Here is a 27,925-nt window from a genome sequence, read left to right on the forward strand (position 1 = left end):
GTGTAGATGTTATAAATTTTAAACTTCTTTAGACTTAGAGGTAAGAAAAAAATTTTAGTATTACATAGTCTTTTATATAAAAATATTTTTTCAAAGAAACAGTGGCCAAGAAAAAAGTACAGTTCTTACTGTAGAGCCAAAGTAATAAAGGGCACTTTTGTAGACAAATTCTAGAACTTGTTAATTATACACAGGCTTATTATCTATATCCCCAGTGTTATAAAGTACCAGAACTTCATTAGAAAAATTAAGCTGGAAAAAATGAAGGCAGCACTTTTTAAATTTCCACTGGAAATTAGCTGGGAGAGGCAGAGGAATACTGGATCAAAAGAGGGTAATCATGCTTAACTGTGCCCTAGAGCACCCGCATGTATAATACGATTTGCACAGTAACTACCTCTCCTATTACTGCTTGTTTGGAGTATTCTGTGTTAATGGGGTTAGCTAATTTAGTATTTTAACTTAAAAAGGCTCTGCTGATTAATAAATGTTGCACACTGTGCTAGTAATTAAAATAAACGAAAGAGTTACAAATAAAAGTTGAATTGTTAGGAAAACATCTGAAAATATATGGTAATCTCTCTTTATCATAATATAATAACAACTCAGAAATATGCAAACAGTAAAGGTCTAAAGTGTTTGAAAAATCATACAAATCAAAAAAGTTTTGCGATGTGGTTAATTTCCTTATCTCTATCCTTTAGTGGTAAATATAACCAGATCTTATCCATATATAATATATTTTTTAAATGGCCCTTTCAAAACTGTTATTTTTGATCTAGTTTTTTAACCTTTCTTATAGGTTTCCTAAAGCAATATTTATGAAATCATACTCATACTTAGAAACAATATTTAAAAGGTTTAAGAGTAAGTAATACAACATTTACCAGGGTTCCCAACTAAGCCAAGCTGTAAATTTGAGGGAAATTAAAGCAGATACAATTCATAGGTATTGAATAATTTTCATGAGTTTTGGCAGGTTTGAGGAGATCAAAAAACTAAGTTACCACTTCTGGGAAGATGGCGACCGAGAAAAGCGGGGCTTAAGAGCCCCGCTAACAACCAATCTCCATTACCACAAAATCAGCGCCTTTCATAGCCAGAAAACACCATCACCAGAGAAACAAAAAAATCACCAGGCTCCAGAGAGAAAGCAGACTGAGAACAGAGCTCAGAGCCACAGAGGAGATACACCGGCCTCACGCCCAAGGACGCAGCAGCAGCGCCATACTGCTGGCGGCAGTGGCGAGTTCACCGGACAGCTACAGCAAGCCGAGGTGAGCCGCTGCGGAACAGCCAGGCAGGATTTTTCAGCACAGGGAGCATCTAAAGCTCCCAGTGGCTGAGCTCACCACACGCTGCAGGGACTCAGGGTGGAACTCAAAACCAAGAAGAAAGAAGCCAGCCTCATGGCCGAGGGCGTAGCAGCGGCGCCATATTGCCACTGGCGGCAGCAGCAGTGAATTCACCGAGTCCAGTACAGCTACATCTGCGTACTCAAGAACAGTGAGTCAAATTGTGGGCCACAGAGGAGAAATCCCAGTACTGTACTCCCTGGGACTTGACCCAGTGGGGGAGTGGCAATGTAAGAGATATCACACCATAAGAGAACATGCAACCTGGCACCCCCCATAGTTTAAAGCAGCCTCTATCGACTCCCTGGGTCGGAGACTCTGTGATACAACCCAGTAAAGGAGTAGTGGGGTCTGAGATACTACTGACTCGAAATCCAGAGCACCTTAAGTGAAGTCATAGTGACCCAAGGGAAGAACCCAGAGAAGGCACAAACTTCCGAAATCATGGGAAAGAGGAATAACACTGGAGCAATGAATGCCCACAACCCCACAACATCAGAACCCGATAAAACAGAAAATCAGAGATTTCTAGAAGATCAAGTCAGGAAAATAACTGTAGAAATAATGGAAGTGCTTCAAAAAGAATACAGAGAGAGCCAAAAAGAGATAAAGGATGCAATTAATGAAGTAAAGGCCTCAATTCAAAGCACAAACAACCGATTAGACCACATGGAGAATAGAATCTCGCTCTTAGAAGATGATCATTCCAAAAATGAACGCAGAGTTTCCAATCTAGAAAAAAATATCCAACAGCAGGAATCTGACATTGAAGAAATATGGGCCCATTCTAAGAGAGCTAACCTAAGAATAATTGGAATAGAGGAGGGAAAAGAAAGTGAAACCAAAGGGATCAACAATCTCTTCAAGGAAGTAATAGCAGAAAATTATCCAAACATAGAGCAAGAGGTTGATACACAGATCCAGGAAACTTATAGAACTCCCTTTAGACAGGATCAGAGAAGAGGATCCCCACGCCACATAATTGTCAAAATGACCAATGTGGAAGCCAAGCAGAGAATCTTAAAGGCAACAAAAACAAAACAAAGGGCCAAGTGACTTTCAGAGGCAAACCAATTAGAATCGCTCCAGACTTCCCAAACCAAGTCATGAGAGCCAGAAGGGCTTGGAGTAACATATTCCAAACTCTGAAAGAAAACAACTTCCAGCCAAAAATTTTCTATCAGCAAAACTTTCTATCAAATTAGATGGAAAAATAAGAAGCTTCCATGACAAACAGAAACTGAAAGAATTTATGTCTTCAAAACCAGCGCTAGAGAAAATACTCAAAGAGATTAACTACAAAGAAGAAATAGGTAACACACAGAAGAACCAGAGAAACAAGATTTTCCATCCAACAGACAACTAAGACTGGTTATCTGTAGAGATTCATTATTTATGTTAGTCTTTTACCTATCTCTCTAAATTGTATTGTTTGCCTTTATTGTTGTTAATTTTTAGGATGTCTAGGTGGAATATTAATATACCTTCAGATATAGCATTTGGAAATATTTTATCCCATTCTATCAGTAACTTTTAACTCTGTTTACATTGTCTTTGGATATACAATATTTTTTTTTATTTTTTAGGGAGTTTGTTTACCGTTCTGTTGCCTGTGCAATTTGAAATCATATCCAAGAAATCACTGCCAATTTCAATGTTGTGAGGTTTTATGACCCAGATTTTCTTCTAAAAGTTTATAGTCTTAAGATTTATATTTAGGTCTTTTTTCTATTTTGAGTTAATGCTTGTATATGGGATTAGGTAAGGGTCCAATTTTATTCTTTTCCATGTAATTATTATTTTTCAACAATATTTAGTTAAAAGATTATTTCCACTACCAAATGTTCGTGGAAACCTTGTCAAAAATAACTTGACAATATAGGGAAGAATTTAGCTCTAGGCTTGTATTTAACTCCAATGTTTTATATATCTGCCTTTAGAACAGTACTACACTGTTTCAATTATTGTAGCTTTATATGATTTGAAATCAGAAAATATATATCTTCTAGCTTTGTTCTTTTTCAAGATCATTTTGGGTATCTAGAATCCATATTCCATATTAGGATAGATTTTTTTCTGAAAAATAAATATATAAATATATGATAGTTTCACCTAAAAAAATAGAAAAAAATATTATCTGGTAAGAAAGAAAGCAAAAAGAAATATTGAAATGTTATTCTTAAGTCATCAAAAGCTTGGTATCAGACAAATGAAACTGTTATGTGAGATTATCATTTTTAATTTTGGATAAATTGCTATAATAATAGATGTCAACCACTAAGCCAAGCAGGGGAAGAAGGGTTGGGGAGAGAATGGGGTGGGGATTGGGTGGGGGCTGACTGGGTGATGTGTGCATGTATGTCTACAAAAGTTTGTATCCCACTATGATGTATGAATACAGTGCACCAATAAAAAATAAAAAAATAAAAAATTAAAAAATAAATAAAAAAACAAAAAAAACTAAGTTACCAGTTCTGCTTTGCAGCGAAATGTTTATAAGATAAACTCTGAATTCTACTCTGAATAACTCTCAGAAATTTGACACCTTTTAATATTCTAGAGGATGCAGAAACAGTTATTGACCTATTTATATTCTATACAACGGTTCTTATGTGAAAGCTTGCTACATTTAAAACATAATACAATTACCTTGTAATTTAGTCATAAACTTCTCTCAATTGTTAAGATCAAGTTATATATTTTAATGCCCTTAAACCTTCAGAAAAAATCTTGGAATTATACCATAAGCTTTTTTTGTGTGTGTATGGGTCTGGGGATGGAACACAGGGGCATTTAACCTCTGAGCTTACAACCCCTACCCTATTTTTTATTTTTTATTTTGAGACAAATTCTCATTAAATTGAGGAGGGCCTCACTAAGTAGCTGAGGCTGGCTGCAAACCATGATCCTCCAGTCTCAGCCTCCCAAATGCTGGGATTACAAGTGTGCGCCACCACGCCCGGCTAAGCTGTTTTAATGTATTTCCTTAAACCTCACTATGATTTATATTAAACCTCACTATGATTTATAATTGCAATGCACTAGTAAAAGTATTTTAAAAACATTTTTTTTCCCTGCGGGTCTAGGGATGGAGCCCAGGGGCATTTGACCTCCGAGCTACACCCCCTGCCCTGTTTTTTATTCTTTATTTTGAAATAGGGTCTCACTAAGTTGCAGAGGGCCTCACTAAGTAGCTGAGGCTGTCCAAGAACAGCGATCCTGATCCTTAAAAATCTTGAATCCTTAAGATACAAGCATTTCCCTCAAGTTTAACTGAGGTTTACAAGTACTTAATCTAAACATTAAAGTCTGACCTAAGTGTGCTATGATTTAAAAATATTCGCGGAGAAAACTTTTGTTTTCTTTTACTCCTGTATTAAATTACCATAAATTTGGTGGCTTAATAAATACAAAATTTTTAAGAGTGTTGAACATGGTGGTACACACCTATAATCCTAAAGCACTTGTGAGGCTAAGAGAAGAGGATTTCAGGTTCTAAGCCAGCCTTGGCAACTTGGCAAGGCTCCCAGCAACTTAGTGAAACCCTGTTTCAAAATAAAAGGAATAATATGAACAACACAGGCCTGAGAGTGTAGCTAGGCGGTAGAATGCTCCTGGGTTTAATCCCAGCACTTAGTGAAAAAATAAAAAATGACTAATTTACAATTCTGGAGGTCTTACTGAGCTGAAATGATGTACTGGCAGAGCTGTGTCCCCCGTGGAGGGTCCAGGGGAGGATCCATTTCGCAGCAGTTTTCAGCTTCTTGAGGCTGCTACATCCCTTGGCTGTGGTCTTTGCCTGTCTTCAAAGCTGCCACAGTCGAGTCCAGCCCTTCTCACTCTGCATTACTATGATCTCCCAGAACGAAGTCAAATCTCTTTCTGCTTCCCTCTTCCACTTATTAGGATGCCTGTGATTATACCACTCTTACCCAGATAATCCATAATAATCTCTGCATTTAAAAATCCTTAATTTAATCGCATCTGCAGTCCTTTTTATTATGTGAAATAACATATTCACAGGTCCTTGGTATTGGGACACATGGGCTCTTTGGGGAGCTGTTAGTCTGTCTCCCGGAACATGGATAGGCACTGCTTTCTGATGTAGTATCCTAGATCCACTCTACTTTTAATACAATTATGGCTGTGTAATCACAGTGTCCCGTATTAAGCTAGGTTGTTTACAATTAATATAAGTCACAATAATCTCCCCTTCAGCTGTGGTTTCACTTTCCAAGTTTTCAGTTATGTGTGGTCAACTCTAGTAACATGAAAACATTAAAATTCTAAAATTAAACAATTCCTAAATTTTAAGTTGCATGTCATTCTAAGTAGTGCGATGAGATCTCACATGCCATCCGACTTCATCCCACCAAGGGCATGAATCATTCCTTTTTCTAGGGTCTCTGTATGTACTACCTGCCTGTTAGTTACTCAGTATCTGTGTCAGTTATCAGGTTGATTGTCATGGTATTGCAGTACCTATGTTCAAGCAATCCTGATTTTACTTAATAATGGCCTAAAGAATAAGAGTAGTGAAATAAGCAATTCAGATATGCCAAAGAGAAGCTTTGAAGGGCTTTCTTTAAATGGAGACATAGAAGACTTCAACTTAATAAAGAAAGAACATAATATACACAGGGTATGGTAATACCTGTGGTTTTAGTCATCTACTGGAGGTCTTGGAAAGTATCCCCATTCTAATGTATTTATAGTCACAACATATAGGATTTCATGCCTCTCACAGAACTTTAAGGAAGCCCATATAATAATTTGTATCATCTGACTTCTGACTGCCTACTTCATTACATCTTTGCTGTTCAATGAATAAATTAGGCATTAATTTTGATAGCTCTGGTACCATTGTACCCTCTCATTTCTTGCACCTCTTAATAATTTCTTTTCCAATTTCATTTAAACAAGTTGCATGGTTCTATTTCATATTTAAATATATTCCTTAAAGTGCCCATCTCTTAAATTTCAAACCCTAGAAGTCTCTCTGATCAGATTAAAATTTATCCTTAAAGTGGTAAAAAGCCTGCACAATGTCATGGATAAATTTTGTTAGTGATGCTGTGGCAAAATGTACTAAGTTAGAGTAAGACTGCATAGATCAGACAGATGGCATTTTTATGGCAATTAAAGTAAGAATTATTAGGTGCCTAAAATATACACTAGAAGTAGAAAGGATAAGAGAGAATAAATTTGAAAGATATTCAGGATATAGAATAAACAGTATTTGAGAATATGGGTGATGGTAGAGGTGGAGAAAAAGGTAAATTGCAAGTCTGTAGCTTGGGCAGATAATTGGACTGTAATTCATACTCAAGTCAAAAAGAAGCAGACCAATGCATCATGTACCAAGTTTAGGACAGCTGTTGGAGATGCAAACCAAGATGGCAGTTGAAAATATAATTCTGGAATGCAGGAGCAAGATCTTAGAGATTTAGAATGGAAATCATTGGCAGAGATGTGATAGTTGGAGTCTCTCAAATAGAAGCAATCACTGAAATTATATACAGAAAGAATAACTAAAGAAAAAGAGTAAAGATTGAATTCTGAGATCAGCTTAATTCTGTCCCATTACCTCTCACCAAAATTACTGCAATATTTTCCTAATGAGTTTCACTGCATCTAGCATATTTCTTCTCAACGACATCTGTCCCATAATCAACAAATTCATATTCTTTTTATAACATGCTCTTTCTCAGAAGCCTTAAATAATTTTCTGTTGCCTATAGAATAAACCCCCAAATTGTTGGTCTTGAAGATCTTCACATTTTTTTTCTTGCTACTGACATCTAACACAAAAAGTAAGTTTCAGTCAAATTGATCTTTTCATTGTTTTGTCAACTTTTTCTACCATCATATATTTTTCATACCATATATTTTTCATACCATCATTCTACTTTCATCTACCTTTTTTTTTCTTTACAAAACTCTTAACTTTCAGGCATAGAATCCAATTTAATTCTTCTCTGTCAATACTCGCCTAGCAGAACTGGGGATGCAGCTCACGGGTAGAGTGCTTACCCAGCATAAGATGGGTTCAATCCCATCTTCAACTCTACAAAAACAAAACAAAACACTTCTCCACATCATCACAGATCAGAACCAGTTCTACATTAAAAAACATATTATTGTCCCTGTAATCCCAATACGTGGGAGGCTTTTATTGGAGAATCACGAGTTCAAGAGTAGTCTCAGCAATTTAGTGAAACCCTATTTCAAAATAAAAAATAAAAAGGAATGGGGGTGTAACTCAGAGGTAGAGTGCTTCTGGGTTCAATTCCTAGTACAACACACACACACACACACACACACACACACACACACACATATTATTGTCTTAAAGCACACTTGACCAATTTATCAAGAACTGGTCATTCTTACTTAAAATTCCATTAGGTTATCTAGTTGGGTTTCAAGCTATATAAGCTCTATGATAGTAGAAATTTTATTTTATTTATTGGTATATCTTTAAAGTATAGAGCTATTCCATGTATGTAAACATTTCCTGAATCAATAAATATTTTTATTTCTCACAATACCTAAATCGCAGCTTCCCACATAAAGAATCCTGGGCAATTATTTAATAATTGCTTAATCTCTTATGTTCTTAAAATAAGATACATGAATTAAAATGATTTTCTTTAAGAAGGCATGAGAAAATGAAACTAGTTTCTTTAAGGCCAAAAACAAAAAGATAAAGTTTTAAAGTGACCTCTAGCCGGGCATAGTGGCGCACGCTTGTAATCCCCGCACTTGGGAGGCAGAGACAGGAGGATTGCGCAGGTTCGAAGCCAGCCTCACTGGCTTAAGAGACCCTGTTTCCAAATAGAAATATAAAAAAAAATAGGTCTGGGAGTGTAGTCCAGAGGTAGAAGGATTTCCAGGAACCCCAGTACCACCAAAATAAATAAATAAATAAATGAATAAATAAATAAAATGACTTCTAAAAAATATGTAATCTATATGTGTTTATTTTAAAGAACATATGTAAATAACATTTATCACCCAACAGCCTGGGACTGTCAAATCAAAACAGACTAAGCATAATGGCTTGGACTGTGTTCTCCCATAACACAATTTGCCCACAGGGGTAAGGTTGAAGTCCTAACCACTATTACCTTGGAGGTACCATATTTGCAAAGAGGTCCATTGCAGATGTGACAAATAAAGATAAGGTCTTACTGGAGTAAGGTGGCCCCTAATTCAATGTGACTGGTGTTCTTATGAAAAAGGAAAATTTGGATCCATACAGTTACTCAGGGAGACTGCTATGTGAAAATGAACGAGGGCAGAAATGGCGCTTGGCAAGCTCAGAGGGGCCAGAGGGATGCTTTACTGGCCCAGGGAAGACAGAGATCAACAGTAAACTAGCAGAAGCCAAGTGAGAGGCATAAACAGATTCCTCCTTTCATCCCTTAGAGGAACCACCCCTCTGGGTCTTGAGTTAGGATGGCCAGCCGCCAAGAACTGGGGAATAGTGCACGACTGTTGCTAAAGCCAGTACTGGAACTTTGGTATGGCAGCCCCAGATGATACCCTCAGAAAATCTATCTTTTAGAAGCCCAGTGAGAAACCTTTTATGAAGTTAGGAGACTGTGGCTTATGAAGAGTTCTGCTTGTGGTCTTTCTTAACTTTGGCTTTAAAATCTGTTACTTTCCTCCACCTTCTTTGATATCTTCTTACATATACAATTATGGTGTTTGTAGTAAATACAAAGTCTGACAATAAATATGGTATTTATTTTGGTATTAGTGATTGAATCCAGGGGCAATCTCCCTCTGCATTACATCCCTAGCTCTGTTTTATTTTTTATTTTGAAGCAGAATCTTGCTAAGTTCCTAAGGTTCTCACGAAGTTGCTCAGGCTGCCCTCGAACCTGTGATCGTCCTGTCTCAGCCTCCTAATAATTATTTTTTAATTAAGACATTACGACGTCTCTGGCAACATTTCTATCTCCAACCTTAGAGGAAAATAGGGGTTCAGAGAGCTTAAGTCACTTAGCTAAGATCATACTGCTACTGTTCAAACTAGCTAAAATTTGAGCTCACATTGATCAAGTTCTTAAGCTCATACTCCTACTAAAGCATATTGCAGTTTCGAAAACAATATAAAAATAAAATTGCTAAATATATCAAACCCTCAGATATCATGCCATGCTTTGAGTCCTTGAGATTTAATAAGTAGCTCTACTTTCCCCCCTTGATACAGAGGTCCCTGAATAAAGCCCTGGGTTGGTAATAAACATACTGTCTTTAATTTCCTAGAGATATAATTGGTAATGTGATAAAAGAATCCTCTGCATTAAAAAAAATGCATCTCTGTAATAAGAGTAAATTCCCCCCCTAATTTCTATCACCAATTATTATCAGCGGAAACATAAAATCTAAATTTCTAATATTTTTGCCACATAAGATACAATTATGTTATTCAGTATATGAACACCAAAGTAGTTTAGAGAAAGCTGCAAAGTATCAGCCTTTCAATCCCCCTAATAGTGGAATTATCCTTAGGTTAATTGCTAGGACCAATTGCCTAACCTAGCTGCTAAAATTATGATAGCTTTGACACTTCAGGTAACTTCTGTAGTATTTTCAACTTTGTTTTTTTTCTTCTTTTGTGCTTTTATTGGTGCATTATAGCCTCACATCATAATGTAAATCATGTTGACAGTGACATACATGCACATAGCACTTGGTGGGCCCCTGTCTCCCTATTTCCCTCCCTCCCACTATAGAGTATCAATATCGACATTGGTGTATTTACATGTATATATGCAGTCGATGGTAGTCTTTCCATTAACGAACCTCAGTATTCCTCTCAACTTTGTTTTTGATTGGTTTGATAATCATAGAAACACTTTTCAGTCTCTGAAAGCTTTGGAGTAAAGGTCATCAGAAATACCACTGTGGTGGCACACGCTTGTAATCCCAGGATTTGGGAGGCGGAGACCTGAGGATCTCAGTTCTGGTACAGCCTCAGCTACTTAGCGAGGCCCTTCACAACTCAGTGAGACCCTGTTTAAAAAAAAAGAAAAAGACTAAAAAAAAAAAGATTGGGGGTATAGATCAGAGGTGGAATGCCCCTGGGTTCCATCCCCAGTACTGCAAAAAAAAAAAAATGCCATCAAAACTGAAGATAATTACAAGTATTCTATGGAAAATATAAGTTGAACACATTTCTTTAGGGATAACACTAATATCTGATTTTTCTAGGCTTATCAGGAAAAAACTCTAAGAAAGAGCATCACAGTACCATCGATATATAGTGATTTTTGTAGAAATGTCAATGAGAAGATCAGTAATTATCTCAATTTTTTCAGCAATTACTCTTGTCACCCCATAAACCTTTGCATTGTTGAAAATAGAAAAAGAATTCTGGGTAACATTCAGATATTTATCACTAAATTGCATATTTAGCTTGACTAAGTCTGAGTAGCATTAATCTTCTTTAATTTCTGTGGTAAAACTAATTTACCTCCCCAAAACTAATTGGAAAAAAATGTTTCTGATTTCCTTATTCACTGTACAATTGGTTAACTCAATCAATTACTCAAAGAATCTGCTAAATACACTATAGCTAATTATTTTCACTTCAAGTAATTACCATAAAATGAAAAAATTATAAAAATTAATGAAGATCCTTACCAAGTTTATCTTTGATGCCAGCTATGTGAAAAATTTTACTTTGTAAGAGTATCCTTATAAATTTATGATTATAATAAAGCATATTTCATGTATCTTTTCTGACTGATAAAATGATTTCTAAAAAGTCCACTGTGAAGACTAGGTCTTTTTAGTTTCTTTCTATAATAAAACACACTTATATTGTATTTTTTATATAGTATATAAATTGCTATTATATAGCATATATTTTATGATAATTCAGACCATTATATGTTATACAAATAACCATAATTATGACAATTTATATGTTGTGAAATTACCATTATACAGAAATTTAATTTATTTCATATTATACTAAAATTATTACATTATATTTAATAATTTATTATAATAATTTGTTATCATTTAATATTATAAAGAATCATTGTAAGGTACATTGCAGTGGCAATTGCATGAGACACTATAAGATAATAAAAATAACAAGGCCATTCTGGATTGAAAATGATCTATTTATAAATTACATATGATTCTATTGGTAAGAGGTAACTTAAGAGGGTACAAACACCTTGGAGAAAGATGTATGAACTGAAACACAAATCACCGGTGCTAATAAAGTAATTTAAAATCACATGTGCTATTATATCATCCTTCATCTTTTAGTGTTATTTTCCTTGGTCATAACTAACTTCTTTAATTGTACCTGATTTATTCAACCTAGAATGTATAGCCAACTGGAATTGAATCCATGTTAACAAAAATGTTTTTGTTTCATTGGATCTTATCTTACTCACATGTTGTCATTTACATTTTGCCTCCGTTCCTCTCTTTTGAATTCTTCTCTGGCCATAGTTAACTCATCGATCGGTTCTGCCACTCTCAGTGTTGGCTCCAAAGGCTTGTAGCGTTGTTCTATTACTTCGTTGTAATCTCGGAATGGCCCCTGATGAGACAAAATGAGGTGCACATTTTATTATAGAAGCTGTTTTTTTTTCTATGACATAACTGTTGAGGACCATGGCTAGTGAACATCTACAAAATATAGCAAATTTATTTATTTTAAAAACACATTTGATTCTCCTCTGCATTAGAAAATACAAGAATATCAAAAACAAGAATATCATTTATTTCTCAGATATGTAGTCAAGTAAAAGTGATTGCTTTAAAATATTTCAGATTGAGCAGAGGTTTCCTTACATCAAAATATTTTCATGCTGGAACTGGCACACTTGTAGTAATAGGTTGCTTTGTTTTCTAATCTAAAAGCACACTTCCTCTGTGCTTTTAGATCACATTGTTAAATACAACTGAACAATGATTCTTTTCCTTTTTGAGTAAGTAAAATAATTTTTAAAATATTCTAGGCATAGATTTCCAAAAGCCATCGCACAAACAGAAACTTGAAAGCATATGTTTTTTCGTTAAAGTTTTAGTGAATAATACATCTTATATTTAATTGGTGGTTCCCCCCAAATAGGAAAAACATAATTTTGCTTACATTATTTTAAACTCTATTGTTCAACTGCCCTGATACCGGTAGAAAGCAACCTTTTAAAGACACAAATCTATAGCAGAAGAAAGTCCAGAGCTACACTATGAAGTGACTCAAAACACACCCTACTGTTAGGTGATAGTTACTAGTCTAGTAACCAGTCACTGAATCCACTGGTTGTCTAATTAGTATCATACTAAGGACAATATGAACCAGAGGCAGCCCAAGACTTTGCTGTGCCATTAATTACATATTTTTTCTCTTTTTTCACCAATATTTTAAAGAGAGAAGTAATATACAATGGACGAGGATTTCTAATCAGATTTCTTATTCTTAAATATCTCTTCTTTAAATAGGTTATCACTAACAAGACACAGCTGGAGTTACTGCGAGCACTGAGTGAAGACTGTGGGCTAATAAAAAGAAATGATTCACGCCTCATTTATGTTCACTTATGTTTTACATTAATAGAAACCAATAATAGGAACCAGTTACCATAAAAGTCATGGACCGTAAATAACACAAATGGCAAATAAGTATCATCTAGTACTTTTCACAGCTGGACAGGAGGATTGCTATATTTGAAAGTGGTTAATGGATTTTTATTGGAACTTTATATTTTAAAGATACAGTAACATGATTTGAGTCCACTATTAAGAAATGAACACTTTTAGCAGATTTTTATTCATTGGCCCATTCCATGACTTAAAACAATTAATTTTTGTTGTGTAACTAGGGGAAAATTACTTCTTCAGGTCAATTCTCATCATAGGTAAAATAAAATAACGATCACAAAATTGCTCTTTAAGATGCATAAGATAATGTAATATTTTTAGCATTGTAAATACTCAAAAATGTTTCCAAAAATGATGTTTATTATTATTATTATTTTCAAGAAGAACATTTTAAGAGTTCTGAACATTTGTGGTATCAAATCAGGAAGCAGTCTATTTTTTTTTTATGGTACTGGGGTTCCTGGAAGCCCTTCTACCTCTGGGCTATGCTCCCAGCCCTATTTTTGTACTTTTTTAAATTTGGAAACAGGGTCTCTTTAAGCCAGCGCGGCTGGCTTCGAACCTGCGCGATCCTCCTGTCTCTGCCTCCCAAGCACGGGGATTACAAACGTGCGCCACCACGCCCGGCCAAGGAAGCAGTCTAGAGCCATGACTTTGAAGCACCGAGCACCCACATGGCTCCCAACATCCACGTGGAGTGCTGGTCTTCTCTGTGGCTAAGCTCCGCCTTCTAACTTTTTTTTTCTAGTGTATCAGCATACACATATATAATTCAATGACTGGCTTAATGAGTTTATTTTCTAAAGCTGAGTTGTATTGTTCCATACATTTAGGAAATCACCCGGCAAGCACAAATACTCTATACAAATATCATCACTTCAGCATTAGCCTACATGTCCTTAATGATGTAGTGATGTAATGATCTATAGACCTTTTTATTATTGGATAACATAGAGGAAATGTGTTTCAATAAAAAGCAACATAACAAAATTCTGTTAAAATAAAAGAAAGGAAAGAGAAAAAGGAAAAAAGAAAAAATAGGGAAGAGGGAAGAAAGTAGTCCAAGAATAAAATGAATAAAAAAGGCAAAGAAAGAAGGAGAAGGAAGGGAAGATAATAGAAAGGGCAGGGTAGGGGGACCAGGGCAGCAGGAGAAGATGAGAAGGAAAAGGAGGACATGAGGGAAGGAGGAAGGAAGAGAAGAGATACTAATGCAGGAAAAGAAACACAAGGAGGTGAAAAAGGAAGGAAGGAGAGAGAAGGAGGAAAATATATTGTCAGAGAGCATTTTGTTGTATACCAAATAAATAATTTAGCAGTGTGTGTGTGTGTGTGTGTGTGTGTGTGTGTATGAACATCCATTAAAAATAAATTGCATATTCATAAATTCCTCCATACACTTACATTTTCCCCATTTATACATATATGTTCCTCTCATTATACACATACATAGTGATCTTTTTATATAAATGAATATTTTATATATATTCATATATATCCCATATATGCATATACACATATGCATGTATATCTTCCATGTAGACATATGAATATATATCATTTATGCAAAGTTTACATAAATAGACAACATGAAAATATACCTTTTATCTATCTGTATACTGTCTATCTATCTTTCTTCTATGTGTTCCATATAGTCTAAAGACACACACACACACACACATACACACACACACACACACACAAATGTTTGTAGATTGGTATGAAAGGGAAAAGCTGGGTAAGAAATAAAAATATTGTTATTTGAGGGTGTGAGGGTATGTTGAGAATCTATATCATAAAAGTACAATAAAATTAAAGCAGTGAAACAAATGTTAAAACATTCTAGGAATCTATGAAATATTATTAAATGATTAATAGCTAATATAACAAATACTGTACAGTGTGGTGGTTTGGCTCAGATGGCCTCCAGGGTATTTTCTAACTTATTTCATTTATATCATGTAACTTTCACATTTCCTAAAATGTTGCATACAAAATTAGTCTATAAATTCCATATAGTACCAATACCTATATCTCAACAACTATAGTATGAAATGTGATTGTTAAAAATTCAAATATGCAAGCCATGCACAGCAGTGGACACCTGTATTTCCAGCCTCGGGAGATTGAGGCAGGAGGACCTCAGGTTCAAGGCCAGTTTGCAATAACAGGGTGAGAACCTGTTTCAAAATAAAAAATAAAATAGTACTGGGAATATAGCTCAGAGGTAGAATGTCCCTGCCTTCAAAACCCAGTAACACACACATACACACACACTATGCAATGTTGTATCTAATACTGTAACAACTTCTGAGCATTTAATACATTTAACATACTACTTACTATACTTCTGAGCATTTAATACATTTAACATACTACTTACTATACAAGCAATGGAGGTGCTAGACTTATTTTCTTTATAGAATAACTAATAAATTTAATTATTGCCTCTGATGATGCTACATAAAATCACCACCACCACCAGGCGTGATGGCGCACGCTTGTAACAGGAGGATCACACAGGTTTGAAGCTAGCCTCAGCTACTTAGTGAGGCCCTCAGCAACTTAGTGAGACCCTGTTTCCAAATAAAAAGTAAAATAGGTCTGGGAGTATAGCCCAGAGGTAGAAAGCCTCTGGGTTCCACCCCCAGTACCACCAAAAATAAATAAATAAATAAATAAAATCAAGTAATGTGCATATTTTAAAGTAGTAAAAATTCAGTTATTCATAAAATAACTAGTATTTTTCATAAAAATAATTAGTACTTTTCAGATAATTTTAAATTATTTCATTAGAATATTGGTATAATTTATTTAGAAAGGAAAAAGGAAACCCTATTCTAAATATATGTCACCAAATTAACTAAAAAATTTTCCAGTATCTCTTTTTACTCCTGTTGCTCAGCTCCATTTTGTCTATATGGTTTCGAGATGATTTGTCCCTTACAAGAGTTAATCTGCTGGAATCTTAGTCACCAACAAAATGTTATTAAGAGAGGGTGGAATCATAGCCATGTGTGGTGTTTCACACCTATGATCCCCAGTGCTTGGGAGACGAAGACAGGAGGACCACAAGTTTGAGGCCAGTGCACATTAACTTAGTGAGACCTTGTTTCAAAATTTAAAAAATAAAAAGGGGTTGGGGTTCAATCCCCAGTACCATACAAAAAAGGATAGAGGTGGCATGTTTAATAGGTGGGCATAGTGGAAGGTGGTTAGATCATTAGGGGCATCACCCTTAGACAGAATTAGTGTCATTCTTTTGGGACCCATTACTCCCCATTGAGTGAGTTGTTACTGATTGAGGGCACCCGCATGCTTGTCCTCTTCTGCACATGGCCGTTCCTCTTCCCGCTCCTCTGTCATGTTTCAGTGTAGTGAACGGGGCCTCCCTGGAGGCCAAGCAGATGGAGCTGTCTGGTTTTTGACTTCTAGCCTCCAAAACGGTGAGCTAACTAGGCCTCTTTCCTTTATAAAGTACTTAGCCTCAGGGTTTTGTTGTTGTTGTTGTTGTTATTGTTGTTGTTTGTTTTTTGTTTTTATTTTTGCGGTACAGGGTTGGAACCCAAAAGCATTCTATCTCTGAGCTACACGCTCGGCCTTATTTTGAAACAGGGTCTCATTAAGTTGTGGAGGCCTTACTAGGTAGCTGAGGCTAGTCGTGAACTCGTAATCTTCCTGTCTTAATCTCCCAATACTGGGATCACAGGTGTGTACCATCATACATAGCTGAGATTCCACCTTCTCTTAATATTATATTGGTGATTAATCCAGCAGATTAACCCTTAAAGGACAAATCACCTTGTGTACCTGAAGGCAATTCAGCTTGGGCTACTCTCAAGTATTGTCCTGAAGGCAGCTGCTGGACCCAGAGTTCCAGCCCCTTTGAGGGTGTTCAGCCACCCTCCGCCCCGCCATTCCCTGCTGCTTCCAATAAACCTTTTACTCCCCTTCAAAAAAAATAAAAATAAAAAAGAAAAAAAGAAACTAGACATAGGCAAAATGGAGCTGAACAACAGTGCCACATCTGGCTAGGTATTTGTACATCTCTTCATAGCAGCAATATTCACAATAGATAAAATGTGGCAGTGACCAAGTGCCCATTAGCAAGGTGTGATATGAATAAGAAAACGTGGCCTTAAAAAGAAAGGAAATTCTAGCCCGGTATGGTGGTGCATGCTTGTAATCCCCACACTTGGGAGGTGGAGACAGGAGGATCATGCAGGTTTGAAGCCAGGTTTGAAGCCAGCCTTGCTGGCTTAAGAAACCCTGTTTCCAAATAAAAATATAAAATAGGTCTGGGAGTGTAGCCCGGGGGTAGAAAGGTTCCATCCCCAGTACCACCACAAAAAAAAAAAAGGAAGAAAATTCTGAGATGTGTTACAACATGGACAAACTTTAAAAACGCCATGTTAAGCAAAATAAATCATTAGAGGGTATAGGGCAAAGGGAAATGGAGACTTATTTAATGGGTAGTTTCAGTTTTGCACGATGAAGAGTCCTAGAGGTGGATGGTGGTGATGGTTGCTCCACTGAATGTACTTAATGCCATTGAAATGTACACTTAAAATGGTTAAGACTGTAAATTTTAATAAGAAAGAATATAATTAACGACAGAAATCTCATAGGACTAAGTGGTACCTGACACTTCTTTCTATTAATAGGAGGCAGAATTTCAGATCTTGGAAAAGACCTGGCACTTGTACACGCCAGCCAATCGCTAAGGCTCGCAGAGCACTCCTGCTTAGGTTTAGGTCTTTGGTGCGTTAAAGGTTTTGCCTTTTGTAACCGCAGCTCCCAAGGGTCAGGCTCTTTCCTGAATGGTGAATTGTATATACCTGGAATCTAAAGAAGAAGAAATCAATTTTGATTTTAATCTTTAATTTTCATATTCTATAAGAGGAAGACATGAGTATCCAAGTTGCATAGAACTATACTTCAATAGAACCATATTTTTTGGCATTTGATTTCCATAGAACCATAATCGAACACATATATATTTGGATATATGTAAATATCATATATGCAGGTACATATTAATGAAGAAAATTTACACTTTAGAGGATAATATGGTTTATTGGTTTCTCTGTGGGTACTCTGGACTATATGAAGAATGTATATTCCTAAAAATGTACTCTTATACCATCATCATATGCAAAACATTCTTGGTTGCTATGTTTAACTTATGACACCAGTAGATCAGAAATATTAAAATTAATTAGGTTAGTTGTCTTTGAAAAATTACCCAAGAAATAATACCTTTCTAGTCTAACACTTCAGTAAGTGTTAACCCCTGTATCATACCTACACAGGCTAGATTAAGTGTCCTGTTTCTATTGCTTTCTTAACAACCCGGGGATGTCTACATTTTATCACCCATCACATTGGTTCATAATAATCTTTGTACCAGTTTTGCTTAAGCAAGCAGTAGGGAGCATAAGTACTCTGTTTCAGGTATTTTTGAAACGTCAAGGCCTAGAAGAGTGCTAGACACACAGTAAACATCCAGTGAATGAATGCTAAGCACTCATCTACAACAAGAGTGCACAATTCAGAAAAGTCCATAAAATCATCTGTTTTACTCTTGTTTTCAAAGTCACATAAATACTTTAGTAAGATGTTTGAGATTTATTTCAAATTCTTATTGACTGCTCTCAAGGAATTTATAGATTAGGCCCTTTTTATCTTTCCTAACACATCAGTTTCAATTTGCTTTCAAAGGCATTGTGATCTAGAACTAAATTACCACAGATCCATCAGTCACCTCCAACTCAACTTTCTTATTTTATAATTGAGGGCTAAATTTTATTATATATAAGAAAGCTAACATAAACATATTTTTATTTCTAAAAATATTTTGAACTGGCTCTTCCTTGAGATTTACTCCTTACTATGATTGATATAAGAAAACTACTATGCTGAAAAATATTAAAAGGCAGTTATATAAAGTACTTTGATGCCATTCTAACATTCTCTCACTGTCCCAGTAAGTATAGACAAAGTGCATACACAGTTTAAATAAATGAATGTTAATAAAAATATATATATAATATGCATTTATATTTATAATGGCTTTCTGTAGATAGTAATTTTTAAATGATTTTAGGGTGATTTTCCAAGATGAGAATGTATTTGATTGTAATGAAAAAAACAAAAATGGCATTTAAAAGACTATTAAAATATAACCAAATCACATAGTGTATGAAAATGATATAGTAGAATAACATTGTGCTTAGTGATGATCTAATTAATTGGAGTCTGCTAGTTTATACTAAAATTTCCACAACCTTATGATTAAAATGGTAAAATACATTCAGTTTAACTAGACTATAATTTATCATTTAAAATATCTATCTACCTGAATAACTGTTACCAGCTATTCATTTTACCCCATTAGGAATCTTGATCTCCTTCCACATTTGCATGCACATGTATACATAGACTAGATGGGAAATGCAAATAGCTCAGTAGACATGATAGCTTTCTTAAATTATATTTTGCAACCTATATGGAGACCTTCTCATGTGTATTCTCTTTGCAATTTAAATCAAATATAGATAGAAAATATATTTTAATTGAATTTCAAATGTATCATTTAAAATCTTCAAGGTGTCAGTATTTTAGAAATTAACACATTTGCTCACTTATATCAATAAAAACAGTCCAGCACCTCCTCAATCCATACAGCAAGCAAATACCCCATCTTTTTATAGTGCTGTAGTAGTCATTGAATTATTATTTCTCTGAGAAAATGAAACAATTTTAACTTACTATTATCTCAGCTTCCATATTTCATAATTTGTAAGACACTTATAAATCATGGTGTGATATTGATCTAAAAAAATATTACTAAGAGTCACAAAAGGCAGAGTTAACCTTAAGGGACTATGACATATTTTCTAGTTTTCACATTTTTCACAACTTAGAAGGGCTACTGCCAAGCTAGCTTTGGGGACTTCATTTTCAGCAATAATTTTCTAGAGTGACCAACACTATGGGGAAATCTGTGCTAACTGTTTAAAAAAAAGAAAGAAAGAAAAAGCCTACAACTGAGTTATTTGCAGTACTGTCATGCTAACATTCAACTCAATAAGACCCAAGAAATCTCAGGAGAGGACTCTGCTAATAGCTTCTTACTGACCTCCTTGCATGAAGCCTGGCTGCTGACTGGTGGCCCAGTGGTGAATACAGCAAATGAGGTGTGAAAGCACTGATTTTTTTTAAAGGCTATGATTCTGACTCGTCAAAGGGGGGAAAAAAGCAATGAGTTATATGATAGATATATATTTTTCTTGAATTCCCCTCTTCAGACCCTCCATCATGGGAACTTAAGCATGACCTAGAATATTAATTATGTCAGGTTGAGCAACAAGCAAATGTACCATTTGTTACCCAGTCACCCTTAGCATTACATTAATATTTTGAACCATTCCATATTTCTAACAATCAGTTGGCTCTTTTCTTCTCTGTTTTTATTCTTATAGTTAACTGTGGTATGGAAGAGTATTTAAGAGTGCAACTGATATGAAAACCAATTAATATACTTGTTATACTTGGAGAATCTATTGTTTTGTTTCGTGAAGAATTTGATAGCCATTTCTACTCATACACCGACCTTTATTTTGTAATTGCTTGGGGGAAGCTATAGTCTAATTTTTCTCTTCTCTTTGTTATTGAGGTTTACTTCCAAAACACATTTCTGTGAAATAAGAAGAATATTAAATAGAATTAAATGCACCTATAGTTCCTGAATAACATTTAGTGATGTTTCAATTTCATATTTAACAATATGGGAAACAGTAATTTCTCATGATTTAGAGCTTTTCTTACTCCAGAAATGAAGAACAATAGAGTATATAGTATAAGTAGAAAAATTCAAGTTTTACTTACAGAAATGACAATTACTCAGTAAAGAAGAGTTACGAATTGGCACAAAAAAGAGCAAATTTTTATACTATTTTTGCTTCTTTTTTTCAAAAAAATGTAAATTCTGTGAGATATAAATATTTACAAAAGGAGGCATGTCTAAAATGTGTCTGAGTGCTAAGCTTTAAGCAACCATGCTTTTAAAAATAAGACATTTAGCAAGAAGAGTAGTAAAGATCACTAATAACTAGGGAAGTAAAAATGGGTCAGAAACTGTGAATGAAATATTTGCTAGGGTAGGGACTGCTGAATCAACACTGACCAATGCACTTCATCATAATTATCAGGACATACCAGTGCCAGGAGATTTAAAAATCCCACTCAGCAAATAATTGCCCTGCTGTTAGGAGATAGTCAGTGTTAACACACTGTCACAGCCCAGCGTTTAGTAAGATATTATACATTCAATTACTCTTGCTGAGAACTAAAAAGAAGCATGGTCATTTCTCAGCTACAGCTAGCCATGTTTCCACATGCATCTAAGGCAGTCACACTGACCCTCAGACACAGTGAACCAGAAGGGATAAGACTTTCATGGAGACACTAGGAACTCACAAAAATATATTTGGTATAGAATATATATATATATATATATATATATATATATATATATATTCAGTATTTTTAAAATAAACTATTACTAGCAACAAATGCTTGTGTCTTCTTTTACTTCCATTTAAGAAAAAGTATTGTTAGTGATGTGAATGTAGACCAGTGGTAGAGTGCTTGCTAAGCATACATGAGGCTCTCTCTGGGTTCCTACCCAGGCACTGGAAAAAAAAAAAAGAAATTTTATAAATGTCTTGAGTAAAATTACAAAGTGAGGTCACAATAAATGCAGACCCCCCAAAAATCAAAATAGTAATGTGAAGGGAATATTTAGGGGTTTTTTCTAGGTTCCAAATCCTGAAGATCATTACAAAGGAATTATATCTGTCAACATCACCAAGTTGTTTGTATATTTATTTAAAGGCCATTTTTTTCCAAATTCCTTAGCAGTGCAGATGAAAGAAATATTAAAAAAATAACTTTACTTTTTAATTTTTTTATTGGTGCATTGTAGTCATACATCTTAATGGGGTACAAGACAGTGGAGACATACATGTACACATCCCCAGTTAGCCCTTACCTAATTCCCACCCCATTCCTTCCCCTCCTCTCCTTCTCGTATTTGGCTTAGTGATTGACACTGACATGTTTGTTAAAGTACATCATGTGCATTAAAAAGTTGCTCTTTTCCCCCTCCCATCCCCTCAGTTAGGTCACCTTATTTGCTCATCTATAGTATCTCCTTCTTCATCTAGAGTTCTTCCTATGACTTTTTCTCCCTAGCTTCCACATATTAGGGAAAGAATCCAATTTTTTATTTTTTGTGATTGACTAATCTCACTTAGCATAATGTTCTCCAATTTCATCCATTTCCCTATAAATGACATATTTGTGCTTTTCTTTATAGCCGAGTAAACTTCCATTGTGTACATATCCCATAGTTTTGTAATCCATTCATCTGTTAATGGACATCTTGGCTGGTTCCATAGTTTGGCAATGGTGAGTTGTGAGGCTATGAACATAGATATGCATACATTAGTTTGGTAGTTTGCTTTCCATTCTTATGGATAGATACTCAGAAGTGGTATTGATGGGTCACATGGTAAGTTCGTTCCCATTCTTTCTGAGGATTCTCCATACTGTTTTCCAAAGTGGTTGCACTAATTTGCAATCCCACCAAAATGTAATAAAGTTCCCACTTCTCCACATCCTCACCAGCATTTGTTGTTGTCTGTATTTTGAATGATTGCCATTCTAGTTGGAGTTAGATGAAATCTCAGGGTAGTTTTGATTTGCATCTCTCTGACTGTTAATGCTGTTGAGCATTTTTTCATGCATTTATTTGTCACTTGAATTTCTTCTTTTGTGAAGTACTACTTAGTTCACTTGTCCATTTTTTGATTGGGTTATTTGTTTTCTTAGTGCTAAGTTTCTTGAATTCTCTGTATATTCTAGATACTAGTCCTCTATCGGAGGAGTAGGTGGCAAAAATCTTCTCCCATTCTGTTGGCTCTAAGTTGAGGTTCTTGATAGTTTCCTTTGCTATACAGAAGCTCTTCGGTTTCATAAAATCTCAGATATTGATTTGCCTTTTAGTTTCTTGTGCCTTTGTGATCTTGTTGAGAACATATTTATCTGTGCCTGCCTATCTGTTGCAGTGTTGGACCTAATTTCCAAGCCTTTGATCCATCTTGAATTGACTCTTGTACAGGGTGAGAAAGTGAGAATTATTTCCATTTTTCCGCATATGGTTAACCAGTTTTGCCAATGCCATTTGTTGAACAGGCTATCTTTTTACTAGTGCATGTTTTTGGCCCCTTTGTCAAAAATCAATTGGCTGTAAGTGTGCAGATTTGTTTCTGATTCTTCTATTCTGAAATTTTAAACCTACTAATAGCAATAAAAAAGATTATAACAGCAATAAAGAGCCTCCCATAAAGAAAAGCCTAGGATCAGATGATTTCCCAAGTTAATTTTATGAAACCTTTATAGAAGAGCTTAATCTATTTCATGAAATAGAAATAGGACTCTCCCCAATACATTCTATGAAGCCAAGATCATATTAATACCAAAACCAAATAAAGACAGATCAATGAACTTGGATATAAAACTGCTAGACAAATTACTAGTAACACACATTCAAAACCACATCAAGAAAATCATACACGAGGACCAGGTAGGGTTCATCCCAGGAATACAAGAATGGTTCAACATACAAAAATCAATTCATGTAATTCATCACCTAAACAGAACCAGAGACAAAAATAACATGATCATTTCAATAGACACTGAAAATTATTTGACAAAATTCAACATCCATTTATGCTAAAAGCACTGCAGAGAATCGGAATACAAGGAAAATACCTCAACATCATAAAGGCAATCTACAATAGGCCCACAGCCAACATCATATTAATTGGGGAAAAACTTTGAGAATTTCCTCTAAAAACAGGAACAAGACAAAGATGTCCATTATCACCACTTCTTTTTAGTATAGTACTTGAGACTCTAGCCAGAGCAATAAGGCAAGAAAAGGAAAACAAAGGAGTAAAAATAGGAAAAAAAAAACTCAAACTTTCACTATTTGCAGATGATATGCTACTAAGATCCAACAAACTCAACCAAAAAGCTTATAGAATTGATCAACAAATTCAGCAAAGTGTCTGGATACAAAATAAATCTTAAAAATTTGGAAGTTTTTCTGTATATCAACCACAAATCCACTGAAAAAGAAATATAGAAAATATTTCCACTCAGGATATCCCACACAAATAATAAAACTTGGGAATAAAATTAACCACAAAGGTAAAAGATCTCTACAAAGAAAATTATAAAACATTGAAAAAAGAAATAAAAGAAAACCTTAGAAGATAGGAAGCTCTTCCATGTTCACAGATAGGCAGAATAAATATCATGAAAATGTCCATACTTCCAAAAGTGATCTACATATTCAACACAGTACCCATTAAATTACCAAGGTCATTCCTCACAGACATAGAAAAAAATGTCAATCCTTAAATTCTTTTGGAACAACAAAAATCTCAGAATAGCCAAAGTAGTTCTCAGCAACAAAAACCATGCAGGAAGAATCACAATAGCTGACTTTAAAGTAAACTACAAGTAATATCAACAGATACATAGACCAATGGAGTAGAATAGAAGACTCAGAAATAACTTCACTGAGCTTGTGTTTGTTTACATAAAAATTCTGGGGCTCCTTAGAGGAGTCATAAATTTTATAATTATCAGACAAAATTTATAGTAACAAAGATTAATATGTTAAGAGAGCTAATGAATAAAGTAAACAGCAAGCAAGAATAGATGACCAATGTAAGCAGAGATGGAAGCTACAAGAAATAACAGGGTAAAAGAAATAAAGAATGCCTTTGATGAACTCATTTGAACTGATATAGTAAAAAATCTCTTACTTTGAGGATATGTCAGAGAAATTTCCAAAATAGAAAAGCTGAGAAAGCAAAGAACTTTGAGACAACTACAAAAGGCATAACATATCTGTAACTGAAATAACAAAAATATTGTGAGAAATACATGGAAGAAATATTTGGAGTAATGGTAACTAAGAATTTTCCCCAAATCAGTGTTTGACACCAAAGCACAAACAATTCAGGAAGCTCAAAGAGCACCAAATATGATAAATGTAGAGAGAGAGAAGAAAGAAGAGAGAAGAGAGAAGAGAGAAGAGAGAGAGAGAGAGAGAGAGAGAGAGAGAGAGAGAGAGAGAGAGAGAGAGAGAGAGAGGGAGAGGTGGGGGAGGAGAACGCTAGCTCATCGTGGTCAAACTTCAGAAAATCAAAAGTAAAAAAAAATCTCTAAAAAGCTAAATGGGAAAAATAACTTATAATAGTATATAAGGATGTGTATATCCTCCTAAACTTCCCTCTCCCTCTCCCCAGTGTTCTCTATTTTGTTTTTATTAGCTTATTTCCCAGGAATGCAGAGGTTCTTGTGCATCTTCATGCAATACATATAGTGATGCTTCTCCCCCTAAACGTCCCTCCCCCTTCCCTTAAGCTTCTCAACTTTATGTTCTTAGCTTGTTTCCCAGAAACAGGGAGGTAGTTGTGCTCTCTAATGTGCTAATATACTCTAGTGAGTTCACACAAAGTTCAGGTAGTTGTTCCCATAATAGAAGAAAGGACTAAAACATTTCCTTGAGGTATCACCCAAGGAGTGGACAGACTGCACAGGACCCCTCACTCATGGAGTGATTTCTCTGCAATGGACCAGTCTTTCCAACCAGAACTCCATAGAAACTGCTGACGAGACCTCCCAAGCTCTTCTCTGGATATTGCATTTCCCCTGGTCTGGTGTTGTATACAGTTTTTTTTTTTCTTTCTTGATACCACTTTATCTGATAATGTGAACACCATGTAAGGTACAGAAAAACTCCCTGGATGTGTTGTTTTAATATTACTGATTTCATATATTAAAATGGAATTTATTTTTCATTTGATTATTTTTATATTAAATCATATTGTGTTTTTCCTTGTGTGAGAGTAGCTTTATTTTTCACCACAGAGTTGACCCTATTCAACAGGATATTTAACTATACAAAACCAAAGAAGATAAGAATTATATCCAACTTCTCAGAAACCATGAAAACAAGGGGATAACTAAGATTAAGTATTTAAAGTATTTAAAGAAAAAAGCTTGACTTTGTAAAACTATCCTTAAAATATCAAAGATAAATAAGGACTTTCTCAGAAAAACAAAAATTAATGTTACTTGTTGTCAACATGCCTGCCTTGCAAGGAATGTTGAAAGTAGTATTTAAAGAAGAGGAAAATTATACAGACCAGGACTCAGTTTTGTACAAAAAAAAAAAAAAAAAAAGGAGAGCAACAGGAGGAATTAGCTCGGAGATTAAATGCCTCTGGGTTCCATCCACAGACCCATGCACACAAAAAGTATTTAATTATATATATATGCTTACGTATAATGAATGAAAACAATACTATGAGAGATGGAAGGGAGGAATAAAGTTTATTATTATAAGGTAACCGCACTATCTGTGAAGTGGTATGATGTTCTTAAAAAGGAGAATTGCATTGGTTGTAAATGTATATTGCAGACTATAGAGCAACCACTACATTAAAAAGTAAATATGTTAAGAAAGAAAAGAAAATAGAATAACATAAAATATTAAATTAAAACCACAAAAGGCAGAAAAAGAGTGGGAAAAAAACAGAACAGGGCTACAAATAAAAAACAGTTACTTGGATCAGTATATCATATTTGACAAAACAGATTTTAGACAAAACTCATCAGAAGAGACATGTACAACCTATCTAAACTGAATGAAAAGTATACAGAAAACATAAACCAACCAATAGCAAGGAAAGAGATAGAAACAGCAATAACAAGTGTCCATAAACGAAAAGCCCAGGTATGGACAGATTCAAAGCTGAGTTCCACAAAACCTTTATAGAAGAACTAAACCAAATACTTCATAAATTATTAAGTTAAATAGAAAAAGATGAAATTCTTTTATCACCTTAATACCAAAACTGAACAAAGACACCTCAAGGAAAGAAAATTACGGACCAATATCCTTGATAAACAGAGATGCAAAAATTTTAAACAAAATACTACCAATGCACATTCAAAACCCTATCGAGAAAACTGTACAACATGACCAAATTAGTTTCATCCTAGGGATGCAAGGCTGGTTTAACGTATGCAGGTCAATCCATGCAATTCAACACAAAAATAGAACTAAGGACAAAAATCATATGATCATCTTAATAGAAGATTAAAAAGCATTTGATAAAATCCAACACCCATTCATGTTAAAAAAAAAAACACTTTCCAAATAGAAGGAACTTACTTAAACATCATATGGCAATGTACAATAAACCCAAAGCCAACATCATATTGAATTGGAGAAAAACTGCAAGACTTCCCTTTAAAATTAAGACTAAGACAAGGATGCCCAATATCACCACTCTTTTTGAATATAGTACTCACAATTCTAGTCAGAGCAATAAAGCAAGAGAGGAAAATGAAAGAAATACAAATGAAAAAGAAGAATTAAAATTATCTTTATTTACAGATGACATAATCCTATACTTAGAAGACCCAAATAACTCAACCAAAAGATGTCCAGAGCTGATTATAAATACAAAAGAGTAGTGGGACACAAAATCAAACTAAAAAATTAGTACCTTTTCAATATGCCAACCATGAATCCACTGAAAAAGAAATTCAAAAAACAATTCCATTCACAATAACCTCAAAAGCAAAAAATACCTAGGGATAATTATAACACAGGAGGTAAAAAAAAGACCTCTACAATAAAAAATTATAAAAACATAAAAGAACAAAACTGAAGATCTTAGAAGATAAAAAGATTTCCCATGCTCTTGGATAGGCAGAATAAATATCAAAATTGCCATTCTACCAAAAGTGATCTCAAATTAAATGTAATTCCTACC

General features: G+C 34.8%; 1 protein-coding gene across 1 annotated transcript in view; it reads right to left on the reverse strand.

Annotated features, from left to right (window-relative positions):
- Positions 1-27,925, reverse strand: part of SPATA17 (spermatogenesis associated 17) — a gene marked incomplete at both ends in the record, with an annotated part of 225,758 nt that overhangs the window by 77,914 nt on the left and 119,919 nt on the right. The window contains 2 exons of the mRNA XM_080699466.1: positions 11,783-11,931; positions 17,637-17,840. Of these exons, the coding sequence (XP_080555592.1) occupies positions 11,783-11,931; positions 17,637-17,840 (353 nt within the window). The remainder of the gene's footprint in view (positions 1-11,782; positions 11,932-17,636; positions 17,841-27,925) is intronic.

This window comes from Muscardinus avellanarius, assembly GCF_963383645.1.
Source record: "Muscardinus avellanarius genome assembly, chromosome: 7".
NCBI lineage: Eukaryota > Metazoa > Chordata > Mammalia > Rodentia > Gliridae > Muscardinus > Muscardinus avellanarius.